Raw genomic sequence first — 27952 nt, 5'->3', positions numbered from 1 at the left:
TCGCTAGCACCTCGTGGCTGCTTCTGGCCGCGGCCTTTCGCTAGAGCTTTGATGGAGAGAGGGCACAATAAACCACATGGGCCTCGTCTCCATTGTTCGCCACCTTTCTCCTGGGCACGGGCCGATGCCGGGAGCCAGATGGCAGCCCCTTGAGGGAGGGTGTGTGCTGGGCAGAGGTCAGGTGAGTGGAGGTGAATGGCAGTCGCACCCTGTAGGAGCTTTCAGTAGGGCCAAAGTCTAAAACAAGAGGCCCTGACCGCTGGCTGCTTCTTGGCTGTCCTTCCACACGGAAACAACCTGAGATCCGTTCTACTGCCGGAACGAGCAGATAATTTAGTAGAGCTGCAGGGCTGAATACAAAGGAGCAAAAATGTGCTTTTTCGTTATGAATTGTCGTCTTTTTTTTCCTTTTTCTTTTTCAAGTGCTCAAAAAGATCCAAGATCCAAAGTCTTCTGTTCGTTTCAGAATATATTTTTTAAATGTAAATACAATTAAACCATGTTAAATCCAAGTATCCTTAGACAGTATATAGAAAATTTGGAAAATAAGTGCCATTATTAGTTTTCTCCTTAACACTCTGCATAACTGGCCAAAACATCCTAATAAACTGGACGTTCTCTTAAGACTTAATGATGAACAAATTGCAGAAGCCCAAAGGGCTTTAAGACTATTTTATGTCAGTTAAGATTACAATGTCCACAAGACTTAAGAAAAAGACTTTAAACTTGCTGCCCTGGAAAACGGGGCTAAAGACTTTAGCAGAATGTGCGTGTACATATTGTACAACAGCAATTTGTGATTGTAATACACCAAAGCTGCCTTTCGCTGCCTGTCCAATTCTGCAGATTGGATGCCATTTGGCCCCTTGGCATTCTGGCCTGATTACAATCACTGTGATTAAGAACCGAGCGGGTAAGACTGAACTAGACGAGGCCGGTGGTCAGATGATCACTGCATTGAACCTCCTGGAGAACTATAACACTCTTAGTTCCTGAGCATTTGAAGGTGGTAGTCAATGGAGAGGAGAAAAAGAAAGTGGACTTTGTAGATAAGATTGCAAGGATTGTCTAAGACTCATGCAGTCTCTCCCTTAAGACTTTCAAATTTAAGATTTAAGAGCAGGAAGCTTATGATATGTTTGGCACATCTGGACTTTTTTTTAAAAATGTAATAATAATAATAATAATAACAACAATAATAATGGGGAGTTTTAGGCTTTCCCTCTATGGTTCATCAAATGTAAGGACTTCTTCAGTTTTATCGTATTATGAAATGTCAAATGAAGTGTTTTTGTCTTTTTCATTTGAAATAGTTCTGATTAAAAACATTCACAAGCTGTTGGCTGGTACAGCATACCTGAGTGAGATATAGAACCCCATTTAAAACAGTAATGTACGCTTCGAAGAAAAAAAAAAAAAGGTTTCAACAAATACATGTGTAAATCCATATGAATTTGAGTAAGACTGTGAGTTATGCATTCATATGAAATGTTTCAATTGTCAAGTCCTATTATTTAAAAATGTCGTAGGAAATACCCTAAATTGTCCATGATCAAAACACAAGAAAAAAAAAAATCAATACAATAAAAAAAAAATAAAATAAAAAAAAAAGCCAAAATAAAACAATCAAATTGTTTCACACTCGGAGAAACATTTAAGACCAATAGCTGTTAAATCTGAAGGAGCCACATCTGCATGCTGGCTCCCAAAATGTATATCATTAGAAACAAGTTTTTCGATTTCTTTTTTTTGTTCGTTATGTTCTCTTTTTCATCTTCTTCAGTCTTCCCTCTAAGAAAAGGATATTCTTCACAGGTTGTCTTGCCCTCAGTTGGCACTGACCGGCTCCTGTGTGTCACTGCTGTAGTCCGATTTGGGCTCGTCCTCAAAGTCCTCGTACATGTCCATCTCGTCCTCTCCGTTCACGGGGTCGCTAGGCACCATGGTGCCTGGTTCCATCTTCATGTTGAAGGTGCTCTGGATGACGGGGATGGTGGGCTCAGGGCTGGCCGAGGCACTGGAACAGTCTGACGTCATGTGAGGGGAGGGAGTAGTGGTCGCCATGGTTATGGCACCGGGGTAGACGACACCTGCGCTGGTGGTGATGGGGATCTGCGTCTGTGGCTGCTGCCTGATACAGAGGTGACGAAACACACGAGAGAAAGACAGTTTTATGCTTATGAAGAGCAAGTGTGCGCTTTTACTTTTTACAAAGCTCAGAGAAGCTTAAGAGCTTTTAAGAGACGGATGACAAGTTTAACGCTTCTCAAGGAAAACAATTACGGTCTCGGGGAATAGGAGAATGGAAAGAATGTACAGAACCAAACGCTGGTCGAAAACGTAAAGCTTGGGGAGGCTTGAAACCCAGGCTTGAATGGAACGTGACCAACCAGTAGCCCTGTAAAAAATGATTCCCAATCAGCGACAACGGTTTGGGAACGATTGTGAAAATGACACTCATTTCTTTCAGGGCGACAAAGCCAATTGGTTGGTAGAGACACAGTCTCCTGATCTTTAACAGGCTGATTGATACTCCAGCGCTCGTATTTCTTGCTGTTGAAGTGGAAACACCTGGAGCAGGCATTTTCTTCACTCACCACACGCAGTAAATTATAGAGTTGTGCTCCAAACATCTGCCCTGCAGCCCTCTCTACATTCATACTCGACTCTAATATCCTAAAATAATGGCTACGTGAGTCCTGCTGCCCTCTGTTACTGTCTAAATGCGATAAACCACCACTTTCAAGCAGCTGAAAGAAAATACTATTTTGTCAATGGGATTCAACCCAGGGCCATACAGTGCATTTCCCCTCCTCCACGGAAAAAATAAATTTACCACAGCATATAATCACAAAGGGAGCGTGTGCGCAACAAAAGGCGGCGCTCACTTAGCTTTGAAGTGTATATTAAAATTAAGTGCGAGGGCCATATAACGTGACAAACGAGCTAAGTGGCTGAATTATTCCAATCAACCTGATTAGAGGGTCACTGGCTTTACACCCGGAGTTGGCACACGGCATGGAATCATTACCTGCCTATTGTGTGAGCTCTAAGCTGGCTTTATTGACCGTCTATAGGGTTTTAAGGGCATCTTGGATTGTTCCTGCCGTGCGCCTACCCCACAGTGAAGAACTGCCTCATCTCCTGCCTCCTCGACCTCATCATCTGCTTGTACTCGCCGATGCGCAGCTTCTTGCCGTCGATGATGCAGGTGCGCTTGGGCCTGGGCTTGTACTTGTAGTTGGGATACTTCTCCAGGTGGATCTTGCTGAGCCGTGCCTGCTCTTCATAATACGGTTGTTTCTCCTGGTTTGTCATGGACTTCCAGCGGGATCCTGTTGAACACGGGTGAGAAGTTAGGAATAATACAGGAGTGATTTTTTTCTTGGAGAAAGAATGACTAGATTTTATTTTATTTTAAACTACCTTTTATATATATAGAAATTCAAAACATTTTACATGAATAATATGATGATTTTAATAAAATGAGTAAAATAATGACTTTGTTTCATAAGTACATTTTATTTGATTATAAAACTATATTTGTAATGAGTTCAATACATTTGAATAAAATGAATGAAATACCTGAAATGAATGCTATTTATATGTATTTTTACATTTAGAGACAAAATGAGTATAAAACACAATGTACAACAAATGAACTGCATTATTCTGAGGTAAGCACTGCTTTTGTGAATGGAGGGTAGCTGCATGACTGTTGCTGTTGCTGCATTAGTGGAAACAACAGGCCAGTAAATATCTTCAGCCTTCAGAATGTCCGGGCTGACGGGACTTTTAGTTGCTGTGATCTATTGACTCTCTGGACTGGGGGACAAGACCCATTTAGCCCTGTCATTTTTCATGACAAACACTGCCCATGTGACAGCCACTAAATCCATCTAATTGAGCTGCTCCCGCAGGCAGCACACCATCAAGTTTAACTGTGCTCGTCTGTTTGAGATGCATTGAATTGTGTGGAATTACTTGCAAAAGATTAGGCAGGTGTGGTAATAGCCTGAACATCTTATTCACAACATACATTTTGCTTAGTAGCTATGTAATGCTGAGATGCTTGTTTATTGATTGCTAAGAGAGGAAAAACTGGCATGGCAATATTCATTTGCATATGTTGTGCAATTCAAGGTCCGATGTACTGCATGCTGAAATATCTAGTCAATCAACATAACACTCACCCTCTCTCTTAATGGTGCAATTCAGCTACATTTTAGTCGTGTAAGTCTTGGTTTTGGTCCAAAATAGTGAGCTGTTTCAGTTTGGTAAAAACAGACCCTCCCTTTACCTCAACAGAGGTTCAGTGTTTCTCCTGTCCTAATTCATGCTGATACTATCATCAGTGTCATTAATAAAATGTTTTAAAATGTGGTAACACTTTATTTTAAGACGTGCTTACTATAGTAGTAACAATAAATTATGTATAATTACAAGTAACTAACCCTAAACCAAACCCTGACTGTAAGTACATGTAGTTAATTAATATTATGCAGTACTTATTCACCTTAAAATAAAGTGTAACCAAAAATGCAAACTATGCTAATTTTTTTTTTATTTCATTAGAAGACTTGCATTTAAACTTCAATAGAAACATACTTAATTAATTTTTAGATTAATTTCTACTTTAGAAAATGCCATGTGACTGCTTCATGTCTCAACAAAATTTCTATTTCTATATTTTCCAATTCCCTGGAAGTGATGGAAATTCTGCTTACTTGCAATTGCTTTTGCGATATTTTGCTAATAATTATGTCAGAGCTTGAATGAAAACATATAGTTAATGACAATCATTCCTTGAGTAGTACTCTGAAGAAAAGTAAAGCCATTTCAGTAAGTAGAATGACTCTTTAAACGGCTGTGTAAAAAAAAAAAAAAAAAAAGAAAAGACTACTGGATTAGTGTGATCCAAAACAAGCAAAGACATTTTCAGCAGTTTCTGAAGCACTCTAGAATAGTTCCCAAGACATCAGTTCAATTTATTTGTATGGAGCATGGCTTCATCCCAAAACGAAAACGGAAAGGCTAACGCAGAAGGCCATGACTGCTGGTCGTGATTGATTTGGGGGGCTTTGACTTACCCAAGATTTTGCTGATGTTGGAGTTGTGCATGTCTGGGAAGGCCTGAAGGATTTTGCGGCGCTCATCTTTGGCCCAGACCATGAAGGCGTTCATGGGCCGTTTGATGTGAGGTTCGTTGCTGTTCCTTCCCCGGGGTTCCCTGTAGACCCGTGCCTCGGTAGTGCTGGCGCCTCCTGTTGGCCAACAATAATACTGATGTGGTTTATCTGCAGAGCCATTCAGTTCCCTACACCCTAGGAACACCAGAGCAAGAAGGAGAGAGTGGGTGCAAACCGTTAATCAACCTAGTAGTGCAGGGCATCCATCAGCACATCAGTGTGACTGGAGCTGAACCAGAGAAGGGAGGCCTGCAGTCGTACCTCATACTCCAGGCTGCCCATCCCAGAACTGGATGGGACAAGCCCATGTTTTGGAGCATAGAACAAGACGGCATTGTTGGTCGAGGAACTCCTGATGAGTGAAAACTAGCTCAAACCAGACGAGGAGGACCCTCACTATAATGCCTTTAAATATTTTGTCTGGTTTGCAGGGTTCATACTTTTGAACAGCCGTACATTTCTGGATGGCTGTCGTAATGTGTCTCCTGCTATGAGTAATAATGGTAATGCTTTGAATAACAAATGTGGCACAAGTGTGTTTGTGTGAAGGAGGTAAAATTAGGGGAGAGGGCCAGTTGCCAATGTCCTGACAAAACATTTATCTCCATGTGATTGCTTTCAATGTGCTAACAAATACAGACAGAGCATGACAAAAGGCAGACTTAAACACAGCGGTTAAACATGGGATGGTAAATAAAAAAATAATTTATTTTTGTTCCTTGGATAAAATATTTTAGGCTATATTTTTTAAATAAAATATAAACGACTTTGTAGGGTCACTAATAATAATAATAATAATAATAATAAACTAATTAAAATAAATAATTATATGACATATAAAAAAACAAAATTAGGTGTCTTTATAAAAATTATCACAGGCATTTCACATATGCGTGTGTAGAGTTAGTCAATGAGGCCTGGTGACAGAGCAAACAGGCTTGAAGGAGTGTAACTTCTCAATCAGGCCATTCACAATCAGCATGTGTGTCCCCCAGTTTCTGTATTTAACTTTACAGCAGAGTGAAAATGATTCTGTTTGCATGCGCATTTGCTTCCTTTTATATGTAAGATGTGAAAGAATTAAATAAAAGCTGTATGAATATTTCAACAAACAAAAACATGTTGATAAATAAGGCTTGAAAAATAAAACAAACAACAAAAAAAAAAGCCTTCCCATATGCTACGATACATCTTTAATGATCCAAAAACTGGATAAGAAGGCTTGGAATCAGCCATGAATATTTCATCATCCACATGTGATGTGTATTCATTAGGACCCTGAAACTTCAAGTCTTGGCACACGATACCTGCTTTTGATTTCTATTATCACTGGTGTTGATAAACAAAATAAAAACTCCAGCTAAGTAATGGATCTTGGCACTGCACCGCTACTACAGCACCGGGATACCGAGATTATTCCGAGGGCAGCGCGCTGCTCAGAAAAAAGGAGGAGCGGGGAAAATAGGCAATGTTGGAGAGGTACCTTCTCTGTTCACACACACACACACACACACGCTCATGCCACACTGGGGCCCTGAGAGAGAGAGAGAGAGAGAGAGAGAGAGAGAGAGAGAGAGACAAAGTCTAAGTTTCAGGCAGCCAGCAGGAGGCTCTAACTTCCAGGCCCTGCTGGGGAGAATGGCTTTGCCCAGGGCCCAAAAGATCCATTTACACATGTCATGTTTAACAATCATAATAATCCAGAAAGGGCTGCTGTTTATCTGGCTGCCCGGCTCCACACAGTCATGGTGCATCAGTCAGGCTCTCTCTGATCTTCCCTCTCCACAACTTTGTACCACCAAACACACTACAAGCCAGCCGCCTCGTCCCAGCTTCTCTCGGCCCCTTTCGTTGGGATTATACGGCGACGACGTTCCCCGCACAGTACATTAATTTCATTTAGCATGCGCTCACCGTGCAGGATAAATTGATTTCACTTTGTTTGGCTTTGACAGCCATGTTTATTGTGCAATGAAATGTAGTGTGGCGTAGGGCTGACAGTATCCATCAACGCTGGGCAATCTGCTGACTGCCGGGGCCAGATGAAGGCATTCATTACCTTGCCAACGCTTGCTCGTGCATTCGGCTACCTTACCCAGACACGACCGCCGCTGTCTGTTCGGGGGGATGGCCGGCTCTAATTTACGATTCGCCCCGTGCCATTACTTTACCACTGACACTGATTCAGCAATTTATATACTGGCATGCATTCAGATATAGGCAGAGGTGAGGAGCTTACATGCAAGAAACCAGCAGCTGGACTTTTAAATTGCAGATCGGATCCATTTTTCCGTTTTCGCTGAGAGAGGGTGAGAGGGACCGGGGCTGGTTGTAATAATCATCTCATGCCCTGTTGTTGCTGTAGTGCGTCAGCAGACACAGACTCAGCGCTCTCAGTCATTTGAGTGGACCGCAGGAATGAGAGCCGACTTAGAGAGTGCCGGTGCTCTGCGGGACGAGACGAGCGGCGGCCCCTGGCATTGAGCCCCGCTCGCAGACACGGGTGGTCCGTGCCCCCCACCCTACAGCAATCATGATGTGCCTTAATCAAAAGCAGCCAAAGAGTTGGCAGCGAGGTCGGCTCGCGCGACGTCACCCCACATCCACAACATGCAATTTACAACCCTCTGCTTTTCTTTTTTTCTAGCTTGTTGTTGTTTAATAAGAAAGCTTACATGCCTCTGACATTTACAAATTAGCATTAATTGACGTTTTTTCCCCCGTGCGGCTCTTTTAGGAAGCACCTAGTTAGGTGTGTTATTGTGTAAATAAATGCAGATGTTTCGGGATGCCACGGGAGACCCCCTGAGGTGCGTGAGGGTGTGGGGGGGAGGGGGGGCGAGACGGCAGGAGGCTTCTAATCGACTTTATTGTGATTTATGAGACCCGGTGCCCAACATGACAGAGCGATACAAGAATCTCCATTTAATTTGTCTCTCCCGGTGAACAGGAGGGAGAGCAGAGGGGGACTGTATGAATTACAGAGAAAGAGAGAGAGCGCTTGCGAGGAAGTGTGCGAGTGAAAGGGGCCCCGCGGCCCGGCACACCTGCCTGCAGCAGGCCCAGACTCGATGGTACGCGGAATGGAGCCAAAAGGCTGAGCCTCTCAGACTCTCGCTGCAGCTAGCCTTTTGTTCTGAGGGCACACACAGACTGTCACACAAGAATCCGCTTGGAGAAACAACCAACAATCACGCAAACCTGCCAGGCCCTCTGCGGACGATCCAATAAAGAAAGAGACGCCTTTCCGTGAAGGTATTTAGCACTGACAATGGGAGTCTCTCTTACAGCGCACAGGCAGATATGGCACAATGCTCAGCTCTCCCATTCATGTCAGCACTCATATTGGGCTAATTAAACCATTACAACTTACATGTGATATAAGCCCACTACTTTAACATGCCAATTGTTGGGTTGCACCCAGCTGGATATTTGGAATTCTGCTCTCTCTCTCTGTGTGTGAACAAGTTTATATGGACAAAAGCGCAACGTGTTAGTGCATGTTAGCATGTGCTATTGTTTCTCATGCATCTCGCCCTGGATGTTGTAAGGCCTTGAAGAGGGCCATGCTAAATTCCTGTTTGTAATGCACTATTGTAGAGACCGACGTGTAAAGGAGACTTGGGCTGAGGTGCAGACTACAGAGACAGTAAAACTGGATAAAGGACTGGCAGTGGGAATGCTGGGAAAACACAGACAGACACAAGAATGTCTGGTCTCTTTGTTGTATAGACAAGCCACACACAAAAGCACACTACCGTTAAATGTTCTCTATCTTTCTCTGAGCTTAACTATGTAAGTGTGATAAAACTATATTTTCTGATAGATCTATGGCACCTCATTACTGCCTATAAAAATAGGATGTAATAATAAGATATTACTTCTTGCAAATTGTAACTTTATATCTCAAAATTGTAAGTTAGACTTCATCTAACAGTGTGACTATTTCTGACTATGTGCTTTTTTTTTCTTATTAAAAATTATACATTTTTAACCTACAATACAAGTTTTATTTTTTACTTTGAGGCAGAAATGGACTTCCAAATACCTTACAGTTCATTACATTATGCTGTTCTTTTGATCTGTCTATCCATCAAAGACAACAGATGCTTAATATTTTTGTGGAATATGTTTTTCAACTGATAATAATGAGAAATGTTTCTTGAGCACCAAATCAGACTGAAGTAACGACTGGAGTAATTCAGCTTTGCCATTACAGGAATAAATTACATTTTAAAATATAATAAAATAGTTATTTTAAATTGTAATAATATTTCATTACTATTTTTTCAGTATTTTTGATCAAATAAATGCACCCTTGATGAACATAAGAGACTTCTTTCAAAAACAATTTTACAGACCCCAAACTTTTAAACAGTAGTGTAGATCCTCACATATTCTGTATTCTTTTTATAACATAATATGCAATTTTACAAAACGATCGTCTAACAGACAAAAAATGTCTGATTGAGCTTTTGGTTCCTTTGCTTTGACTGCTGTGATTGCTAACCTATAATAATCCAGTGATAACCTTGCCACAATTTAACCATATGATATGCATAAATAATACAACATTAACATAGCTCAGAGATTAGTCAAGTCAAGCAGTTATTTTGGCCGGCATTGTCTCAAAAGTGTGCAGATATTACCTCGACTTCCTGCCCCTGGAATCACTCAACACACCCTTTGTTCTGCTAAGACCCCCGTCTGACAGAGACAGTTTAAACACACGCACGACCCGACCCGCTCGGCAAACAAAACTCATACGCAGCCATATGTGAATGAACAAAGGGGCCATACTAAAGCCTTTTGTGGTATTAGTTAATGTTTTTCATCTGAGCTTAAAAAGACCTAATGACTTTGCGGTGAGCTGATGCATGTGGCTCGTGGCTTTTTGCGAAATGAAGGAAATTCTATCTATTTCCATACCCCGCCGTTATTTTCCAATGGCCTCTCTCTCGTTAGAGCTTTGGCAGCTGTTAATTTGGTTGCTGCATGCTTCACAAATATTAGTTCAAGCAACCTAAAGCTTTCTGCGAGTTGCAGCAGTGACAGAGAGCTGTTTTACACCCCAAGCCTTTTCCAATATAACGTGTCTTTTCAGCAGGCAGGACCTCCGTACAGGGAAACACGCTGCCGTTATGGACCCACTCAGTAATTTTCCTCTGCTCTCGATGGCAGTAACTGTATGAGTCTGTTCGCCCTGTTAAAGTGTCAAGAAATTTAATTCTCAAATGGTAGTTTCCTACTCAGCTGATAAATCATTTAAAGTGCATTAAAAAATAGCTAGCTTTATTGACAAAGCCCCAACGCTTCTGAACAGAGTGGCATAATAAAACAAAGACTAGTTGCAAATAAACAGAACAAAAAGGATGAAGTGTAGCCTTTTTTAAGCGTAGGTATCACATACACGGCGCTTACATTCCTCAAATGTTCAGGGAGAGGAATGTAATTTGTTTGACTTGGTCTATCAAAAAAGGCTCTAAACACAAAAACACACAAGTAAACACTTCATGTTTCCCAACGGGTAAACACATTCTACTTGTAAAAGAGACTATTTAATGTAGGGCGTATCATCATAAAATGCCGTTCACATCCTTCATCTCGATGTGTTTGTGGGAAGATAGAGATGGGGATGGCTCTGAGCACTCGTAGTGGCGCCTGTCCGCTGGAATGAGAAATCTCTGTGGCCTTCTAATTCTGTCTGTACTGGGAGTTAACTGATGGGATGTTCTCTGTTCTTTCACCTCCACTTAGGACTTTGACTCTGCATCTCTTGGGTGGCTGGGTGCCCTCAACCCTGCTTCAGGGCCCACAGGAGACGGGTTCCCACCGTGTTGGAGGACCCAGCTTTCTCACTGATCTGAGAGGGGTGGGATAGGCTTCTTGGCGGGAATCTGCTCTGGTCTGGTGGTCAGAGCAGATCTTGCCAGACCAGAAAAACTGCATCTCTAAACCTCTATTTACAGATTTTGATTTTTACCCAGCCAAAATAAATAATTTATGCTTTAGAAAGCTCATAAACAGAGATTTGAGAGGCCGATCATCTTACAACAACAACAACAACAACCAAATCTATTGTGATTGTCCCCTTATAATATCCATCATTACATGGAACTTGAATTCTTTATTATTCCATATCTTGGCTCTAAATTTCCATGAAAACTGTTATAAATATTGCAATATACAAATATACATGGGAAAAACACTAGTGCATATATGCACACTGTTTATGAACAGGGTGGCAAAAGGAGCTGACATCTTGTCATCTAAGTTCTATCATCAGCATTTACACCTCCACACCCAGCAAATCAAACATGAGCTCTGGCAACAGAGTCTGGTTCTGGAGGAGGGCCAGCATTGTCCCAATGCTTTGTCATCAAGAACTAGCTGTTAAAAACTTAAAGTACAGCCGTGCACACTGCATTACCCCCATCAACTTCCTCTAAAAACTGGCCGAGCAATTGTGGAATTTGATCATGTGACTGAACTGTACCTGACCTCATTCCTCACTGTAGTCGACAAGCAAGCAGCATTAGATATATGGAAATGCTTTGCAAAGGTACAAAGCACAATTTGTGAGAAGTCACATTATGTTTTGAAACACTACTTACCATCAAAATCCTCTGGCCTGGTGAGGTCGATGACTCTGTGACCGATCTTTCCATCCTCGCCTAGTTTGCCAAGGTGATGGCCAAGGCTGTCATAATGAGACCTCTCCTGCAAAAATGAAAGAAAATGTGTGTTCAGATACACTTTACTGTCTACAGGATTGGTTTCTCTTTATGTACCAAATTGCATACTATGAGAGAAAATGTTTGATACAGAAAATGGTATTTATTCAGACCTTTCAGATTCATTCATAACCGAGGCTTTTACTTGATGTTGTTTAAATTAGAACATTGTGAAATTATGTTCTTCCACAATGGTACAATGGTCTATAAAGTTAAATTATTAATGTAATAAAAAAATTGTAAATTAATAACAACAACAACAATAATAGTAAGTATTAAAATTATTATTTCAATAAAAGAACAACAACAATTACTACATATACTGTATATCCTCTAAATGTATAATACACACAAACTAAAATCTGTATGAAAACTAAGTACTAATAAAAACACTTAAGGCAAATTTCTGAATTTGAATTGTGATTTAATGAAGCGGAATTCAAATCGAATGAAATTTAAAGGCACCAATTCAATCTCGAAAGGCACACAACCCTGCCGGACACACATGCTCTTCGCATGCATTTTGATGGGCTCATGTCAAGTCATCTTTATCACAGCTGTAGTTTCTTACTGTCTTCATCTGCAGGGACTTGTACCGATAAGAGTCTGGAACACTCTGCTAAAAAGGATTTAGAAACAACACACTGAAAGATCCTGAGCACACAATGCAGCCTGGGACCTCCAGTGAAATGTTCAGCTTATTTTTTTCTTTTCCGCTCTAATCTTTGCAGTACATGCCCCTGTCTCTGCCGCCCTGAGCTCCCTGTCTATCATTTATTCAAGGCTCATGCTCCGAGGAACACGCCGTGTTTTCCCTTTTGTCATGTTGCTCTCTGTTCAGATTAAACTTGGCATCATGTCGCACTTGATGCACAATAAACCCCTGTCATTCTTCGCCGGTGCGACAATATTGAATGTCATGTCCGTGTGCATTTACAGAATAAAATAACAGCTTTTGGGGGGTCCTCCTGAATGGTTGCAGCACATTAGACTTAATGTATTATGCAGAGGAAGAGGGCCGACCGCTGCTCGGGCCCATTGTTAAATGACCTAGTTCTGCCGTGAGTGCGGCAGGGCATTAGTGGAGGCCCGTCTCGCTCTCTCTAAAGACTCGAAGAGGAGATGGACACTTTGACTCGGCATGATACAAGTAATCTCTCCCCCCTCCGAATGGAGCAGGAAGATGGTAAAAGCAAAGCACATTATGGTGAGTCGGCCCCAGAGCGTTTGTTCTTCTCCCAGGGTGTGCATTCAATCTCAGGCAAAAGGTGTGCTTGAATTGTCTTTTCTTTAGAGAATGCCTATCATACACAGTTTGAACAGACACTCGGGCGGCCTCCCAACACAATGCTAACAGCTCCCCTGCCACAGACGAAGACACAGATACCAACGTACACATTAATCTTTCAGCCGCGCTGCTTTGGCCGTTTTGCTCGTTTGTTTGTTTTCTGTTCTTTTCGCCACTGGGGAGCCCGTGGACAGTGGAAGCTCTTCACACAGCAAAAGATTAGCACTCTAGCTCAACTTGTCAATAGCTCATGACAATAGTGGATTACTTGGGAGTATTCCGTGCTTATTGCTGTTGTCACTTTAAATAGACTTTATCATCAATGAGGGGCAAATTCACTAAACAGTTCAGGCACGTTTATATGTGGTGTTTCAGCATGAAAGCCTGTCACGTTCACTAACCAGCCCACCTGCAATCCAGTTTAACCAGATTCAAAATGCACTTAACTAGCCTTGTCATTTTTTTCAGCGCAAACATGCCTTATAGATTTGTTTATTATTTTCATATTAATACATACACTGCTATTCAGAAGCTGCTGGGGTTTTAAAAAATTTTTTTTTATAGTTTTATTCAGAAAGGACACAGTAAATACATTTATAATGTTACAAAATATTTCTATTTTAAATAAATGCTGTTTTAAATTGGAGTAATGATGCTGAAAATTCAGTTTCGCAATCACAGGAATAAATTACATTTTTAAATATATTAAATTGTAATAATATTTCACAATATTACTGCTTTTAAAGTATTGTGAGCATAAGAGACTTAAACACAGCACTTTTGCCTTCTTCGAATAACGCTGCACTATTGCTGTCCTTGGGAAAAAATAATAAAATAATAATACAATGAAAATAATAAATGCAGTTATAAAGCTGCCACAAATTCATTCAATATATATTTTTTTATTATCTTTTGTCTACTTGATAACATACATTTTTACCCAAAAATAAGTATCTATTACTGTTTTTTTCCCTCTGAAAACTATTACTCAAAAACACGGCACAAGCATCAGAGGGAAAGAGAGAAGAGCTGTAGAGAGAGAGTACCGCAATTTCCCACCACCACGCTTGATGGAACAATCATTATTTATGGCCATCTGAGTGATTCTGATGTACAATTAACCACTACCTGCTTATGGCCTGTCATTAAGAGCTGCCTGTCTTGACTCTGCCTTGCTTATTTAAGTGTTTTCTAATTATGACATATGTAGCGGTCCCCGCTGGGCTCAGACGGCTTTGTAAAGATAAGTTGGAGCGCTAGCTTGGTGTGCCACGCTCCGTGTGAAGCCTCCTACACTGCTGTATTCATCACCAGACCGCATTATTGCACTTAATGAAAGAGGCGCAGCACCCAATGACAAATTGACTGATGTGCGATTAGTCGCACGAGTGATGGCCGATGCGCCGTGGACTGTCCACTGGGGAAGGGCCCAACAACTTGTCTAAGTGTGTGTGTGTGTGTGTGTGTGTTTGTGTGTGTGAGGGGGGGGGGTTATAAATTACTTGCTTGTGTCATCCCCTCCTCCCTGCTCAGCTGGCTCTCTCTGATCAATCAACCCCTTTTATAAAGTCATGATCATTAAACATCAGTTTGGGGAACAAGGAGCATCCATCATTGAGTTTCATTAAATACTGTTTAGGCGCTAAACTTTCTCATTTTCCAGAGCAATAATTAAAGAATGAGCCGGGTGAGAGCTATTGTACGTGAAAACGAGATTAGACACTTCAGTGTCGCAGGTCTAACTTAATGGAGTGAGGTAGAGAGAGTTCATTCATGCCTAGGAGGTGCTGCAATTCATGGGAAAGAGCGACACAGTTTACAGTGCATATTAGGAGTCTGCAATTGAGAAATATAAGAACATAAAACTGACATCCACACCTTCAAATATTGTACAATGAATTTCCATTCAATTTAATATACTATGTTTTATACACTTATTGGTTGTAACTTCTGTAATTTATGTCATAGCATTAGGTACAAATTATCGAGAGAAATAATTTATATGCATAACACCAGGCTTTTTGTTTGAAGACTCGAAAAAAGACTCTAAAGCGCCTTTCCTACTGTCTGCATCAAGTGCTGTGATAAATCAATGGCATTTTTATTATTTTATGGTGTCATTAAATTTTTACTGATCACTTTGCCACAGAAGAGCAGTAAAGGGTGTGTACCATCCTGAAAAAGGCCCGTCCAGTTAGGCAAATGCTTACCAGCAGATCTCTACGACCATTGTGCTATAAAGGATATTTATAATGTGCATTACGGCAGTTAGATGGCAAGAGCCCAGAGTCTCCGCAAGTACAGAGAGAAGGAGAAAGGGAAAGGGCGGTTAGGCAAACGAAGAAAAAAAAAAAACGGAAACAATGCAAAAAAGAAAAGATGTCATGGTACACGTTGTGCCCCTCCCATGCTAACCACGACCTCTCTGGCGCACGACTCGCCCTTCCCTCAAATGAGTTCAGCATGCAGCCCTTCATTCCCACATCTAAAATTATAACCACACAGTCCTAAGCTGAAGTGGAAAAAGACACCCACAATAATCTCCCCTCCACTATCCTTTTTCCCCCCTCCATCCTCAAATTCAGTTACAGAATGCATTTTGTTTCGACGGAGGAGGGTTGCACGTTGAAGTAATAACACAGAAGGGCCGATGGCAGGGCTGGTGGAACTTCTGAACATCTGGAAGGTAGCCAGAGCGAGGAGCCCATGTCAGCGCAGCGGAGAGGGCTTTAATCAGGCCGGCCGCAGAACATGTGCCTGAGGACTGCAGCGCTGGCCACAGATTTCATGTATTTCAGGCAGGAGCGCATTGTGCTGGTGTCTACCCTGTACTTACGCATCACACTGCCATAGAGTGACGCTTTTCCTGTGGTAAAAATAGCCCGGCTTAAGCCATATGGCCTTGAATTGTTGCAGCCGGGTCCAGATAACAGCAATTGTAAGACAACAAACGACTGGCCTTGGAAGCACGAGCATGTCTACTTAGTAATCTGCCTTTACTGTCACCCAGGTGCACATGGCTAATTTCATAACCTGGTTAAAAATTATAAAAAAAACTCATTGGTCAAGTGAATAACTGTTTGTGCCATGTCCTTGTCTGGGCTCTGAAAGCTGAGAATACAGCATGTTCGGTCAGTTCCACACCTGGTTAAGAGATCCAAGTGATAGAGGAAATAAAGGGAGGCTTTGAAAGCCCATTACAATGAGTTCTTACTCATTGTGTGTATCAGCAATATAGGTTGCTTCAGCCATCTGTATTGAGAGCAAAGCCCTATACAAGCCGTTGCAGTGCACGTCTATTTTGCCCCTCATCTGCTTTCAATTCCTGCTGTAACCAATCAAAATGTTATTTATAATTGTGCAGCTTTCCAGTAGTTAGTAGTTTTAAAACGTTTAGTCTAAAGCACATGCAGTTGCGCGCCGAGCCCAGAGTTCCTTTCATGCGGTCGCTCGGTTTTTATACCCGAGCGGTAGTCCATGCTTGCAGACTCCCAAAGCGGCCGCTGGCAGAGCGTGTTTGGGGCTGCGACCTCCCTCCACTGGTGGGTGTCCAATCCTAGATTTATATTTTACCTTCCAGAACCACTTAATCTAAAAACATTGACATGAGAGGACTGTGACATTTCTGTCTTTTTTTTTTTTTTTTTACGTCCCACACGGTTGCAGATTAAACTATAACTATGTTAAACTGACAACTTGCTCTCTTATAAAACTGAGAAATTTACCCACAACATCTGACCTTTCGACATCATGGGGGAAATGAAGCATTTTATACGTGTCCATCTCTCGGCTGTAAAAGAAACTCTGCAGAGCTGGTTTTTTATCCTGCTGCGTTGAGATCATCGTCTCTGGATTTTGTTATGGGTTTTCTGGCTTTAAATGACCCTGAACTGTTCACTGGGTCCTCAAGGAACTGTTAAGAGGGACCTTGCTTTCTCTGCTCTTATCACACAATCTATTTATAATAATGGACACTCTGAATCACAAGATCTGGGAGACAGAGGGTTCTTTATGCACCTGTTCGGAGAGATTTTGTCCCAATATGGTGCCACATAAATGACCCATTGTAGCCTATTCTTTACGCCGGCTTTGTTGCGGGATATCTGGCGTAAGCAGAGCTGCGCAGGTTTGGAGAATAGGGCCTTGCTGCATTTTTGAATGACTGCCCTGTTTTGGCCATTTGTGTGATTTTACGCAACCACAGTGTAAAATCAGCTGAGCTTCAGTCATGTGTACCCAAGCAAGAAAAAAGGGGAAGAGTAAGTGCATGGCATTGTTTCAGAACTAGCTCGAGAAGTGCGCCTACCCTCACATGTTGCCGAAAAAGATGCTATTTATAAACCCAAACAAATGGAACAAAGAATTAATGTAAGCAATACTCAACAATGGCATTTGCTTGCTATGGGGCATGCTTGAGTTCAGAATATAATCAAATTTTGGACGGCCAAAGCCATGTACGGCAGGATTTGCTTTGCGGCCAAAAATAACCTATGCTGGCAATTTCCAAGAAAGCAGCAGAAAAAGGGGTAGAAAATTGCTTCCAGGGCTGCAGACCAGACAAGATTATACCCCAAGTCTTTGTAAAGGGAAGCGTGAATAGGCCCCTAACACACACACACGGGGAAGGGACGAGAGCAAACATTGGCTTCGGGTCTAAAGGTAGGGGGTGAGGATTTCGAGGAGAGTGAGCAAAGCTCCATTTAAATGTTTGTGGCCCTGTGCTGTGGGATTTGAGAAAAGTGAATATTCCACTCATCAATAATGTAGGTGAGAGGAGGGGGCAGGGAGGCCAGCGGATGCTCAATAGGTTAATACACTGGCCTTTCACCCTTTGATTCCAGTTTGGGAAGTGTCAGCACAAGAATATATTTTATCTCCTTGCCAGACCCCATCGGACTGCAACATCTGTCAAAAAGTAGGTTATTAGCAAGGGCGAAATATCTGAAATCAAAATCTGGGCTCTTTCCAGAGTGGAACCTCATCATTAGATGGTTTGTGAAATTCAATTTGAAAATGTAAAAATCAAACAAAGTAGTTTAAAACTCGTGCATAAAACAGATCTAAAAATGTACAATGCAGTGTCCTTTCCAGGGAGAAAAAAGAAAAAGAAAAAAAAAAAAAGAGTACTTGAACAGGGAATAAATAATGAAATGGTATAACTGCCCTCTGTAGACAATAATACTTTTAATAAATATTTGAAAAAAAAAAAAAAAATTGGCAAATTGTTGTAGGTCCCATAAAAGCTTTCTTTTACTTATGGGACATCAAATGGAAAAAAAAGACAAATAGAAAACAAGCAAGCAAACACTAAAACATGAATATTTTACACATGCACCTAAAAGACAGGAGACTCAAAGGAGATGCTCTACCATCTCAGAGAGAGTGAAATGTTTTTTTGTGAGAGAAAAAGGAATGCAGGTCATTCCATTGTGTTCTACGGACACACTTTGTATTAAAAGATGAATTGATCCATCTGTAAGCAGCACTTAGCCTCACTCTTCAGCTCAGTCGTTACACCGGGATAAATCAATATTTAATATCCCCTACCAACAGCCCCAGTAGATGATTTTAACCTCTCCTTAATCCCATTTATGTTACCTTTCCAGAATCTTCCACGTAAGCTTTCACTATGATAAACTTCCAAACAGCAGACTGGAAGGCAGTTATTAAAGGGCGTTCAGTATTTATGTCAGGTGAGGCGATGTGTTGAAATATTAATATTCTGAAACTGACCAAAGTGAAAGCTTTTATCTAGAACACTTAGAGGCCTTTTTTTCCGTCTGTTAGGCGCGAGCAGCAGGCACAGGCCAACTGTCTGACTGCTGGCAGCGCTGGGTGATATACAGCGGGCGGTTCATTACCGTTTTGTACATGGCTGTAGTAGCTCTTCCCATGACATGTAAAGTGTCCCCTCAGAAACATATGGCTAGAGGGCATTACGTGGCCTTAATTTTGCAACTGGCTTTTAGGTATCAACGAAGCATTCTAAGATGATAGGAAACAATTAGACCTGCCAATTTATTGATTAATAATGAAAAAATACAATAATAATCTAAAATAGAATAATAATCATGCCCCTGATCTATGCGTTAAATTCGCAAATTGAGCAATGAGCCGAGAGGAAATATTTTTCAAAGGTAAAATACTTTTACATTTATGCAGCGTCTCTAAAGAAATGAAAGGTGAGATGAAAGAAAAGATGTCAGTCTGCACGTGTACATAGAACAACATTTATCATGTGAATAGCCCCTGAGTCTCGACTAAAATTTTTAAATAAATAAAAACAAAAAGCAAAGAGCAAAACAACAATATAAAAGCTTTTTTTTATTACTAAAATATTGTTATGTATTAAAATTATCTTTATTTTAGTGCTTTCTAAGCAAATATCAATATACACAATTAATTAATCTGATTCAATTAATCAGAAATTCATGGAATTCATTTGATTACAATTTTGAATCAGCCCTAGTACCAATATTGAAAAATAAGGGATATTCTTCATATTATGCTTTGAATAATGAATGTCTTCATTAGAATTAGCTCAGTTCTATTTGTTTGAACTTCAGAGACATCTGGAACATATGAGGAGGAAAATACAGCTTCTGTTTGGCCTCTGGTTGTTTGCGACATCAATACGTCTGTTTGGCTTAGCAACAGGCTGAGGTGGATCGGCCTTTATGATATCATCAGATGCAGACAGTCTTCTGAGCGAGGCTACAGTACAAAAGAGGCCTGCCATTTTCTTCCATCACATTTTAAGGTCATAAACTTGCATTCTCAGATATGGGAGCAACTGAAAACTCAGAAGGAAAGTAAGTAATAAAGAACGAGAAAGTCTTTGTAAATGATACTTAAAAAAAAAAAAACGAGGGAGTCTTTGTGATGTGCTCTGTAACCTATAGCAACAATGATAACCCAAGCATACCGGTCATATTTTCCCACTGATAGAGCACCTAATTATTATTTGTCGTTCCCTCCTTTGCACCGCTGGCTGCCTAGAATTACCTTGCCCTTACATCAAAGTCCTTTAGGGAAAACACATTTAGCCACAAGCTTAATGTCTTTTTGCTCTGGGGGAGGTGGAGAAAACTGCCTCCGAACTGATTTCCTCCCCACTTAGAAAAACACATAAAGCTCACCTGAGCCGAGATGTCCACATAACCATGTTAAAAGGCACGGCCTTACAATCGTGTGAAGACAAAACCCAAGCCAGACAAAAGAATAGGAGAAAAAAAGCGTTAAGCTCGGCCTGCTAAGAACAATGCAGCCGTAGGTGTGTGCTGCCTGTTGACAAACGTGCCTTTTCAGCCATTGCTGGAGCAACATTCATGTCATGTAGCGGCATATTCTCGTGTCTGGCTGACCATGAGCTAACCCCGGAGCAATTTTGGAAGGTAAAGAGGGAAGGAGAGGATGAGTTGAGGCTGGTGAAGGTAGAATAAGGAAAAAGGTGGGGAGGGAGACAGCCACAGGTGATGGCTACATGTTCACATACCGCATCCACCTCTAAAGAACACGAACAAAGAGTGTGAAATCTCAAAAGAATGGCGCGTAATGCACTGGCTTAGGTGATATCTCCGTTTATAATGGCTTAGAGTTGGGCATTGTGTTTGAAAAAGCAGGATTATGCCTTCCACAATACCGCTTTGAGCAGTAAAGAGGTATTGTAAAATGCTGAGAGAAGCAGCAATAATAAAAAATGCCTAAACTCAGCCTTTATCGAGGATGCACTCTCTGAGTTTCCTTCGATGCCACCCACATCGGGGCATGTCTTTCGCCCTGACTTCTAAGTTGATTGAAAAATAGTCCCTCTACTTTTTTACATATACATTGACCTACTTTAAGATGCTGGTTTAAAGTAATCAGGTGATGAAAAATTAATGAGCATCCACTCCCAGTTCCTGCCTGCGTCTCACAGCCAACTGGCAATATGGCATCAATCAGATGGTAGTGGTGTCTGTTTTTCTGCTCCTTGATTGACTCATTGATTGAAGATATTTTTAAAAGGAATCCCTGAGAGAATGCCTGCTCCCGGTACAAAGTGGGCCTGTCCCACACCAGGGGCTGAAGAGGGCTGCCTGTATGCTTTAATTGGGCAGAGACATCACAGTTTGAACCCACACAGGCCAGGCACCAGAGGACCACGATGGTCCTCCTTGCTCACAAATGCAAACACACACACTCATCCACCATCTACCCTGCCAATGTCAATCAAAGGCACTCCTCTGGACGTGCTTCAAAGAGCTTGATTGGTTTTAAAGATCATGTCTGAAAAAACACTGTGGGCTCAAGTCCTTGAGCTTTGGCTGTTGTTGTACCCTCAGCCAAAAAGCAAGGAACAAGAGTCAGTTGTGTTGGGTATATACTTCTGCAATGGAATCTGGTATTGATTACAAATTGCATGAATAAAAGTAGGTTTTGAGGTAATCTCATTACTTTGATTTCTTACATGCAAGAATGATTTTGTACGATTTTGACAATAAAATAAAATAAAAAAGAGCATCATATTTTTTATCTATACTTTATTAACACAAATAGACACACATACAATGCTTTGTATGAAAATCTAATTATTAATTGGCTGGTTTAATTGTCTAACTTACAAATTATTATTATTATTTTTTGTTACAGTGGATTAAAGACATTGATTTTTACTTTTTTGGTGGTGATTGTATGCATTAAGATATTTTCCATGTGCCTCCCTGAAAGATTTATAATATCATTTTTGAAATATTTTTCGTATTTTTATACATACATTTCTTTGAGACTATGTATTGTTGGTAAAAGAGTAGGTTATGAAACTCTTTACTCTTTGCTCTGCTCTTTTTTTAAATAAATTGTCTTTTTTGTTCAAATAAAAAAATAGTTTGTTATACTCTAATCTAACAGTTAATATTTGCAATCTGATTCCAGAATCCAAAATCCCTGTAGCAACCCAACACAGTTTACAGGTGTCAAAGACGCTCACCTTATCAGCCCTGCAGTTGTTCAGGCCCATGCTGGCGAGGGCAGACAGCTTGGCCTCCATTCCCTGCTGATGATGCTGAAGCTGCTCTCTCTGAATCTGCTCCCTCATCTTCCTCGCTTCCTGGATGGCCTTCATCACCGCATCCTGATCTCCAAACAGCGCTGTTGAGTTCAGGCTGGACAGAATGTCTGCGGAGACAAATAACTTGGGTTCACATTCAAATGCACATATTCTTAGGGCAGTGTTGTGAAACACAATATACTGTAGGAGGTCTTGTGAGAACAGTCTGTATATGTGCACTGTAAGTGTGGCGGACTCCATGTGTGGGGGGAGCAGGAAACTAAGGGAGCAATCTCAGTGTGTGTCGCCTTTCTGTAATTAGTGGATCAAAGTGAGGTGAGGCGGGATGGCAGTTAAATCTCGGAAATAGTAGAAAAACAAACACCAAGCCTGTGTTCAAAGCCCAACTCCACAAGGAGGAGGGAAATGAGCAACACAGTGTCGTTTTAATGAAAGACTGTTTTTAGTAAATGTTAGTAGCAGCTTCAAAAAAAAAAAATTCTTAATATGAGAGATGAACTACAAGCTTTGAAAACAAATATACAGCAACGGCATCCGTTACTCTTTACTGCGTCAAAATGGCAGGGTCTAAAACAGATTATGATTTGGGAGTTTGTCAAGTTCACTCTCTGATTCCACACTACAAAGAATCAGAAATATACAATTAGTCTCTCAGCTGTGAGGATGTTAATAATTATAAAATATTTCACTACATAGAACTGTAAAAGCAGGCATAATCCAAAGATTTACCCAGAGAAGAGCCACGACCCATTCCTCCGATGGGACTGGGGATGCCTCCGCTCTTGGACAGGCTGTTCGGGCTGCTCTTGCTGCCTGGAAAGAGGATCTGTGTCGGGGATGTGGGGGATTTGACGGGATCAGCTGTCTTGGGCCGAGCAGAGAGGTTGAGAGGCTGTGTTCCCTCCTCCTACAAAAAAGACACAAAGCTTCTGTTAAAACAGGGATGTCTTATAGAGAGACGCTTTCCACCTTACATAAAAGACAATGCACCAGAGGCTATTACTGTAGACTAATTAGTCCGGCTCCTCCAAGACACAGGTTCTGTATTCATAGCCAGGCTCTGTGCCATGCTATAGCTTCTCGGTGCAGTGAGGGCCAGGCTTTGTTCGGGCTAATTAAAACCCTCTCTGTCTGAGCACACATCTTTATCTTCTCACCTGCTCTCAGGCCAGAGAAAAACAGTTAACAGCTGATACATCCTGTTTCAAACAAATGCAATCAAGCTAGAGAGCTTGTTACTGTTGTGGCTGAATGTATTACAATTAAGTGTGTGTGTTTTGTTGTCTTTGTGGTGACCAAATGTGATCCCTGTGAGGAGAACAAATCTAATTTGTGTCATGGTTTCCACAAAACTATTAAGCAGCACAACAGTTTCTACGCTGATAATAATAAAAAATGTTTATTGAGCACCAAATCAACTTATTAGCATGATTTCTGAAGAATCATGTGACAAGGAAGTGTGGAGTAATGATGCTGAAAATTCAGCTTTGCCATCACAGGAATGAATTTTAAAATATAATAAAATAAACACTTGATTATAATTGTAATGATATTTCACAAAATTGCTGTTCTAATGTTTTTTTAATCAAATGAATGCAGCATTGAGAAGCATTTAAGGTTCTTCTATATGCTGGTTGACGAGTAACACAATACATAATGTGTCAAAATCGCATCATCAATCCAGAACAACTTTAAAAGCACATCTAATCATATTAATATATCTTGTGAAGGCTAGAAAAAAAATTCACTGGCAGTGTTGTACTGTCCAAACAGATGGGCCACATACAGAGACTGCCCCCAGCTCTTTACAAATCTGACTGCCAATAACAGTTTGTCGTTCAATTACGCTTCAACTAGACAAACAAACAGATTGGTAGCTAATTAAGCACAGCGTATCTACATATGGAGTTAACGGGGCAAAAATCGCGCAACATCTTTGATCAATATTAAGATAATGTATCTCAAACAACACGTGTTGGCTAAATGAACAGAAGTAGAGTGTCTAAAAATGCCAGTCTGACTCTGAATTCTGGCTCAGTGTAATTGCCGATGATCTTACCGTATGCTCTGAGATGTTGATATATGGCGTCGCTCTCCAAGGGCAGCGCTCCAAAAGCCCCGGAGGAGCAGCTTAGCTGAGCAACTGAAGAGGATTACGGCCGCTACGCACACACTACTGTTCAGCTCAATGATTTACCCCCATTCTATTGTGATATCAAACTAAACTTTTCCAAATGTGCAAGTGTTTTAGGTTTCAGCCGCAGCACAAAAAAGCGAAATGATGATATATATCAGTGAAGACTGATGGAAAAGCACTATATGCTGCGAGGACCAGACTGTTGATCTTATAAAAGAAACAAAAGACAGTCATCACATCATTGTAGCCTCATCAATATATTTAGATTATGTGCCTCTGATGTCATTGCCTCAGTTCTGTCCAAGTTAAATGTAACGCGCAGGAAAACGTGGGCCAGTCTCTGTCATGAGAAACCATGCGTTCCAAAAATTGCTCTCCAGGAGCAGGGAAAGCCATAGCAACCCTGTCCACAGAGTTCTGCTTGAGAGAGCGGGTGCCTTGTAAAAGCAGCCCAGATTGATGGGCTCGGAGCAAGAGGAGAACCAGTGGCAAGCTCTCACTCACTTGTTCGCTGCTGTACCTACCACAGCTGATTTAGTGAATAAGGAAGTGGAGAGGACTAGGTCAAGCACCACTCCACTCGCACATCAGACCGGGCTGGGACCGTACCTTGACTTGAGCCAGGGGGGTTGAGGACCTCTTCTCGTTCTTCAAGCCAGACGGGGAGATTTGCCCGGCAGAATTGGGGGGCTGGGGCAGCGGAGGCATCTTGGCTCCTGGAGAGACCTGCATGCTGGCCAGCTGGGCGGCGTAGAGTTGCTGTAAGGAGGGAGACAACCCACAAGCGTTAACATCCAAAGCCAGACACCATTCAAAGCCTTTATTCTCTCTTTTCTTCTCTCCCTTGCATTTCTTTTCCCCTTTCCATCCCGGCATAGAAGCTCCATCAAAGGTCTAACTGTATATCAAAGCCTGAATCCAGGGAGAGACAGCAGCCCAAAAAAAACCACACAGCAATGGCTCGAATACAAGAGACTTGGAGCCACTCGTCTTTCCACTCATCACACCAAATTTGCAGACTGAAGCTTAGCTGCTTCTAAGATCTGATTTCCTTCCCCTCGCTCCCTCTAGTAAGCCTCTTTGACTTTAATTGGCGCCTTTTCGAGTCGCTACTGAGACACCTGAACTTCCCCCTATGATGGCGCAGAGTACGTTCCCCTGAAGTTACACAATTTCAAGTTAGTTGAGTTTCCAAAATGTGCTATATCAAAGATATTCATTAAGACAGGAAGCCTGACAAAGAGAATTCATGTTCTTCTGCTTATTTTCACTGGCTCATGGTCAACACGCTCGCTAACACCAGAAACCTTCCAGCGGTACTTGTTCAACATGCTGAAGTGCAACTTGTCAATCACTTATCAGCACTGAGTGGAGAAAGTGTGTGAGAGAGGTTTAGATTTCAGCTTTGAGACTGACTGTCTGTCATAACCTATTGAGAAGGAGTTTTACTTCAACACATCGCTAATACCCACACACCAGGCAGAAAAAATAATAACAGCACCATTAAAAAAATAAAAACAAAGCAACATTAGATCAAAAGGGTCAATTAAAGACTAAATCTTGGGTTAGAATGTCAAATTGTACAACGTTATCGATATTTGTTTTAGCAGGGTGTATAATTCATAGACGTTTAAAACAATCATACTTCTGTTGCTTTCCCCTCAGGCAAATATTGATTAGCAAGCAGGTAAATGCTTATATTGTCTTTTGACTCTCACATTAAGTACGATGAATCACACCAGGGTCAAAAAAAAAAAAAAAAAAAACCGGGCCTGGGACATACTATCAGATAAAATCAGCTCTAAAAACATTGAATATGAATGAAATGATTTTTATGAGAAGCCAAAGGAGAATTTCCACATTGGTGGACAATAAAGTTATAAAACTTGCCAACTAACTATCTAAAAATCTACCATAACAACATTCAGTAGAGTAAGTCAAAAATGAAACTCAAAACTTACAATTATAACTACAATAAGGTTAAGTTGAATCCCTAAAATAAAATGGAACTAAAACTGAAATAAAATAAATTAAATCTGAATAGTACAAAAAATATAAAAATTAAAGCTTATTCAAAATATATATAAAAAATATAATACTATATAAATAATAGTAAATTAATACTGTTCTAGCAATACTGTTCATTATACACAGCTACCTGTGTATAGCACATCAGAACACCTTTTTTTTTTACTTTTTGTTGATGTTGATTGTATAAATAACATCCATAATTATATATATTTTTTTCGGTCAGTAAAAATATGGCCCAAGTCTGTAAATTTCTATTTTTGCAAAGGTCCCTTTAGGGGCTCTGTGTTACGATCAAGGATTTTTTTTTTTAACAAGTGTTCGAACCACATTTTGAATTACAGTATGCATTGCATTGTGTTGTGTTTTAGGGTTGAATGTAATATCAGTAAACCTAAAAAGGTACTAGTAATTTTCTGCCATAACATTATCTGTTAGTCCTCTCAGCTTTTTCTTTACAGTGTAATTTTTGTTTTTATAATTTAATTCATTTAATCCTATTTGACACAAACAAACACAAAAAATCAAAAGGTAATAAATGCTTGGATCACAAATGTAAAAACTTAATGTAAAAACGAAGACACTTCAGTCTAAAATATCACCACTTAATCAATAGTTCTCACACTAGATCAGACAAAGTGATACTATATTTTCCTCACTTTATGATTTGACAAGCCCAAATCTACAATGCCAACATTTAAGACATTTTTTTCAGTCTCCCCTAAAAATAGTGGCCCAGTGATATTATCCATTTGTTTTTACAGCCACAGTCGTTGTATTTTCAATCCCCCCAAAAAAGCATAAAGGTTTTTTTAATGCATATGTACCCGAGCTCTCTCTGCTCTCATTTCCTTTCCCTTTCCTTACTAGGCTACATAAGGACTCCATTTGTCTGAAATGGAAAAAGTGGCACCAGCATTAGTGGCCTGCCCCACCTCAGCCACTCATACAGAAAAACCTGAGGCCAGACAAAGTGCTTTGTGTCTACATGTATCAGGAGATATAAACACTAAAATGCTCTCCGGTCCCAAAGTTAAACGCTTGCACATTAGTGCCACACAAAAGGGTCATTCTTCTGCGGGAGACCTGGGGCAAGCGCCGGCACACGGACAGCGGAAATGGCAGGCTGATTAGGTTCACACAGTGATAGCGCAGCTCGCCAGCCCAGTAAACAGAAAGCCTTTGTCCCACAAAGTTAAAAACACAATCACTATTTTTTGGATCTCTATAGGTAGTAAGTGAACGAGATTGTGAGTGTGTGTATTTGACTGAGTTTGTGTGCTTGTGAACAAGAAGAAAGCCCTCGGCCCAGTCTGCTGGACAGATGTTTGTTAACAGCGAGCCACTGCTGATGTGGATGGGCAGAGGGACTCTGACCTTGCGTGGGAAGAACTTTATTGTTCCGGAAAAAGAGCGTAATTGGCTTTTGCTTCAAATTAGAGCCAGTCAGACTGCCTTTTGTGAGGCCTGATTAACAGGTCAAAGCCACAGGGTTAGGAGTACAGCGGTCTGGATGCTCTCAGCCAA

At 41.0% G+C, this 27952-nt stretch overlaps 1 protein-coding gene across 36 annotated transcripts in view; it reads right to left on the bottom strand.

The window, feature by feature from the left end:
• Positions 1–419: 419 nt before the first annotated feature.
• Positions 420–27952, bottom strand: part of sox6 (SRY-box transcription factor 6) — a 147105-nt gene continuing 119572 nt past the window's right edge. For 19 of the 36 annotated variants that reach the window (XM_079865726.1, XM_079865704.1, XM_079865725.1 and 16 more), the window contains 7 exons: positions 25007–25156; positions 22990–23167; positions 22180–22367; positions 11804–11909; positions 5091–5324; positions 3119–3335; positions 420–2131 (listed from right to left, as the gene is read on the bottom strand). In XM_079865726.1, the coding sequence (XP_079721852.1) occupies positions 1828–2131; positions 3119–3335; positions 5091–5324; positions 11804–11909; positions 22180–22367; positions 22990–23167; positions 25007–25156 (1377 nt within the window). In that variant the 3' untranslated portion in view covers positions 420–1827. The remainder of the gene's footprint in view (positions 2132–3118; positions 3336–5090; positions 5325–11803; positions 11910–22179; positions 22368–22989; positions 23168–25006; positions 25157–27952) is intronic. The other 17 variants (XM_079865710.1, XM_079865713.1, XM_079865712.1 and 14 more) reach the window with 2 other exon arrangements.

This window comes from Squalius cephalus (genome assembly GCF_949319135.1).
Source record: "Squalius cephalus genome assembly, chromosome: 3".
Classification (NCBI taxonomy): domain Eukaryota; kingdom Metazoa; phylum Chordata; class Actinopteri; order Cypriniformes; family Leuciscidae; genus Squalius; species Squalius cephalus.
This window is presented reverse-complemented; position numbering and strand designations above follow the sequence as displayed.